The 4,996-nt window shown below is 35.4% G+C and overlaps 1 protein-coding gene across 1 annotated transcript; it reads left to right on the top strand.

The window, feature by feature from the left end:
* The first annotated feature begins 951 nt into the window (after window positions 1–951).
* Window positions 952–3,964, top strand: LOC114419780 (DNA-directed RNA polymerases II, IV and V subunit 3-like). The gene is made up of 3 exons (XM_028385563.1): window positions 952–1,496; window positions 2,048–2,285; window positions 3,513–3,964. The coding sequence occupies exons 1-3, from the start codon at window positions 1,048–1,050 to the stop codon at window positions 3,783–3,785; spliced, it is 960 nt and encodes a 319-aa protein (XP_028241364.1). The 5' UTR covers window positions 952–1,047; the 3' UTR covers window positions 3,786–3,964.
* Window positions 3,965–4,996: the final 1,032 nt, after the last annotated feature.

Genomic DNA, 4,996 nt, shown 5'->3' on the forward strand with positions numbered 1-4,996 from the left:
AATAATGCTTTTGGCTGCATTTTCATCTGACATTTGGTGTTGTTTGTTGCACACTAGTTGGAAGAGCGACATATTTGTGGTTTTTGTTTTCTTGTTCTCACCAAGACACGATTTGTAACTTCATATATGTGCAAATATTGCTTTGTTTTTTTTTTAAAAAATTATATTTATTTTCATGGCTGCAATGATCTTGACAATGGTTGATTTAAGGTTGATTAAAATCCTTATTATTGACTTTTTTTTTACAATTATTTGAAATGGGTGTGAATAATAGATTAAGTTCATGCAGTTCTGTGTTGATGCAATGAGTTCAATGATCAAACACTAATAATCCTTCAGCCTTCACTTTCAGGAAAAAAAGACACAATATGAAAAAAAGTATAAACAACATCTCTTTATGAAAATTAAAGAAGCTACGAATTTTGCATACCATTTTGCAATTTTAAAAAATCGTGGTACTTGATTAATATAGTAATGGTGTAAATTGATATTGCTGATGATAAAAGTTAAATTTCTAATTTTCCATCAATGACTCGTATAAATTTTTAGCTTCCGGCGGATGACCAATAACTTGTGATGGAGTGGGTTGAAAGAGTGGGGGACAAATTTGTCAAGAAATGAAAGTGATAGAAACAAGGTTGCCATTTTAGTTTTATGATTAATTTATTTTATTATTATTTAATTTGATCTTAACCATTCAAATATTTTAATAATAAATCTAAAGGTAAATAATATTTTGATAATAAATTGATCCAATCAATTCATCAATCCCATGTGATATTATTTTTCCATGACATTTGAGTCTCCATCACATTAGACTGACATAACAAAAGAAACTAATGATAAGATTATTATGTCATTATTTTTACATATTTAAAAATTAAATATTTTTTTCGTCTTTCAAAAAGTACCAAATTAACGAAATTGAGTATTTATCATTTAAATTAAGAGCCCGAACGCTTGGGGTTTGGAAAAGGGTTTTACATTTTATTCGTTCTCCGGTGAGAAACAGAAACACACAGAAGACAGAGTGAGACGCTTCTCACGATGGAGGGAGGAGTATCCTACGCGCGCATGCCTCGGGTCAAAATCCGCGAGCTGAAGGACGACTACGCCAAGTTCGAGCTCCGCGACACCGACGCGAGCATCGCCAACGCGCTGCGGCGCGTGATGATCGCGGAGGTGCCGACGGTCGCCATCGACCTCGTGGAGATCGAGGTCAACTCCTCGGTGCTCAATGACGAGTTTATCGCTCACAGGCTGGGCCTCATCCCCCTCACTAGCGAGCGCGCCATGTCCATGCGCTTCTCACGTGACTGCGACGCGTGCGACGGTGACGGACAGTGCGAGTTTTGCTCCGTCGAGTTTCATCTTAGGGTTAAGTGCATGACTGATCAGACCCTCGATGTTACGAGCAAGGACCTCTACAGTTCTGACCCTACTGTCAGTCCCGTTGATTTCTCTGACCCCTCTGCCACTGACTCCGACAACAACAGGTGCGTTTCTTCAACTTTTTTTAAAAGGAAAACCTAGTTTTTTTTAATGGGTTTTTATCGATTTCAACTGGGCATTTGGTTTTTTCAAATGGGTCGCCATCGATTTCAATCGGGTATTTGGTTATTTCAAATGGGTCGTCATCGATTTCAACTGGGTATTTGTTTTTTTGAAACGGCTCTTCTTTGTTTTCAACTGAGTATTTGGTTTTCTCGAATGGGTATTCTTTGTCTTCAACTCGGTATTTGCTTTTTTGAAATGGGTTTTTTTTTTTATCGATTTCAATCGGGTATTAGGTTTTTTGAAATGGGTCGTCATCGATTTCAATTGCGTATTTGGTTATTTCAAATGGGTCTTCATGATTTCAACTGGGTTTTTTGCCTTCTCGAATGGGTATTCTTAGTTTTCAACTGGGTATTTGGCTTTTTGAAATGGGTCTTCTTCGTTTTGAATTGGGTATTTGTTTTTTTTTCTTCTAATGGGTGTTCTTTGTTTTCAATTGGGTATTTGGTTTTTTCTTATGGGTGTTCTTGGTTTTCAACTGTGTACTCAGGGGGATTATCATTGTGAAGTTGCGGCGCGGACAAGAGCTGAAGCTGAGAGCGATAGCTAGGAAGGGGATTGGGAAGGATCATGCTAAATGGTCACCTGCTGCAACTGTCACTTTCATGTATGAACCGGAGATTCATATAAATGAGGATTTGATGGAAACCTTGACTCTGGAAGAGAAAAGAGAATGGGTTGACAGTAGTCCAACCCGTGTCTTTGAAATTGATCCAGTGACACAACAGGTTCGGTTTTTCTCATTTGTTCTCGTGATTTGGTTATGCACTTTTCGCTAGTGTTATCTGATCCATATTCTGTGCAGAATTAATAATTACCTAGCATGTCTTCTGGTAGTTTGTTTACTGGACATTACTCTTTGGAATTTATCTTAAAAATTTGCATGCCAGTTACTTCCTTTTCAATTTTGTGCTAATTCCCTAATCCTGCACATTGTATGCTGTCCCTTTAACCTTTTGGATTGAAGTGGAGTAGAAAGTGCAATTAGAGGTACTTCTGCTTGTTTTATTTCTGTGTTCAATGATGGGCACTGATAATTTGATGTTTTGAAAGCATAATTCTTGTGAACAACGTAAGCAATCCTTGATATTGGTATTTTAGTTGTTTATAGAAACGGAAGTCTCATAGGCTTTGCAGAATCACAGAGAGAATGAACATGCAGTAAAACTAAGAGACAACTATTCTTCATATTTTGGTTGTGGCCACCTGGAAAATAATATATATCTCCTTCCAGAAAATAAGCATTAGAGTGACAATGTTTTGTAAAGTTTCTGGTTTATCTTGGTGTAAGGATGTTATTCAAATATACATGACGTTAGCACTCATATATCCCTTAAACTTTATGCCTTTTATCATTAATCTTTTGGAATCAGAGGGAATTTGTTTTAGGTAGCCTTCATCACTCCTAATGTCAAGGTAATGTAGCCTCCCTCACTTGCAATCTCAAGGTAGTTTAAAAGCAAAATTCTTCTGTCAACCCTGAAAATCAGTGGGAAAGTGAACAACTTCATACAGAATCATTCTGAAGGTGTTTACAACCTCTTGTACTTGATTGTGGAAAAGACTTTGCATAACTCAAGCACAGTTATTAATAGTGTGCTATTGAAGCATAGAATTGATTTGTGCTGTGTTTTACCTTTGTGGCTGTTGTAGCTGCAATCAGTCTCAAAAACCATTCTGATCAATCTGGCTGATTCTGTCAACCACTTAGTGGCATACATATTTTTGTCTATTTTGAATTGTTGATATGTGGTAGTGGTACTTGATAGTTAAAATAATACCCTTTTATAGGCTCTATTATGTATTGTCCCATATGCGATACACATTTGATTTGTTATTACGAGTTCTTTGATATTATGTATTGTTGAACAAAAATTTTAAATTTTGCTACCCTTCAAAATCATGTGTTGTCTTGAGGTAATTTATCATACTATGTTTTTTTTGGCTTTTATTAGGTGATGGTGGTTGATGCTGAGGCATACACATATGATGATGAGGTGCTTAAGAAAGCAGAAGCTATGGGCAAGCCTGGGCTTGTAGAAATCATTGCGAGGCAGGATAGCTTCATATTCACTGTGGAGTCTACTGGAGCAGTTAAAGCTTCTCAATTGGTTCTAAATGCCATAGAAATTCTCAAGCAGAAGCTGGATGCTGTGAGGCTATCTGAAGATACAGTGGAGGCTGATGATCAGTTTGGCGAGCTTGGTGCACATATGCGAGGAGGTTGATTAATTTGTTAGAAGGATATCAGACTTGTTTCCCACAACTTGTTTCCCGGAACTTGTTTCTTACTTGTCTTTAACTGAATACCTGCAGAACGTATTAACTTGTTGAGCCAAGGATGCTAATTAGTAATTACTGTGATTACCATTTGAAGATAGATAGTTATCTTTCACATTTTATTTTACTTAGCTTGCCAGAAACAGTGGTTACCATATGGTATTTTTTTAATCACACAAACTGGAGCTCTATCCTCTTGTCATCTGGCTTGGGGAGAGGGATAGGATTAAACGGATTAAGCAGTCTCCCAAAGAGTTAGGATCACTTAGGCTGCGAAGCTTTTAGAATATTTTACCGAGTATTTATCATGTTTGTTTTCTTTATTGTTTATAATGGTCAAAAGGGATAACTTATTGGTTTGTGAACAAATAAAAAGAAAAGTAATGTATGTGATCCTTCTCATACAAGGATAGGCCAAATTGCAGTTTTTAAAGTCTTAATTGAATTGCAACCGCAATTATGTTCATATAAAAAATATAAATTTTGGTTTTAGTCTCTAGGTTTTGGTACTCATTTACTTTTAAAAAGGTGGTTCTTATTAATATTTAGTGATAATATAATATATATCTAAACATATTACATCAACTAGCGACATTTTGAAGATTTTTTAAAAAGAATTCAGTAAGTATTTGAAGATTTTTAAAAAAGTTTAATAAGTATATACTAATAGTATAGAAGTTTTTATACTGTCAAATAATTAAAAATTATATTTAATATAACTTTTAATATAGTTGTAATCAAAGTCAACATGGTTTGTTATTGGATGAAGTTAATACAAATCTTTCTCTCTTTTTAATTGATATTAAACTCTACTTATAATTTCAAGAACGAAAAGTTACTCAATTCGATTTCCCGTATTATTTGGAAACATGGAAAACTGTACCCTCTAGCTTCACAGAAAACACGAGAAATCACGTCACTAACGTGTAACCAAACACGAGCGACCTTTGCTTAACAGAAAAAACGATTGAAAGATGTGTTTATAAATGTATGCCTTTGTTGTTTTGTTATCTAAAAGATAGGGTTGTATAAAATAAATTTACGAGCAAATATCATTACTGAATAGCGATAGCTTAATAAGATCCAGGCCAACAGACTTCAAGCTGCGAGATGTCAAGATTATACGAGCAATAAATAGAATGAACACCTGGTTCTTGCT

This window comes from Glycine soja, chromosome 7, assembly GCF_004193775.1.
Source record: "Glycine soja cultivar W05 chromosome 7, ASM419377v2, whole genome shotgun sequence".
Taxonomy (NCBI): domain Eukaryota; kingdom Viridiplantae; phylum Streptophyta; class Magnoliopsida; order Fabales; family Fabaceae; genus Glycine; species Glycine soja.

Bases quoted from the DNA above. Each gene is read 5' to 3' on its own strand.
- LOC114419780 (XM_028385563.1), top strand. From the start codon at position 1,048: ATGGAGGGAGGAGTATCCTACGCGCGCATGCCTCGGGTCAAAATCCGC. The intron at 1,497-2,047 runs GTGCGTTTCTTC...CTGTGTACTCAG, and splicing joins ACTGACTCCGACAACAACAG to GGGGATTATCATTGTGAAGT. The intron at 2,286-3,512 runs GTTCGGTTTTTC...GGCTTTTATTAG, and splicing joins TTGATCCAGTGACACAACAG to GTGATGGTGGTTGATGCTGA.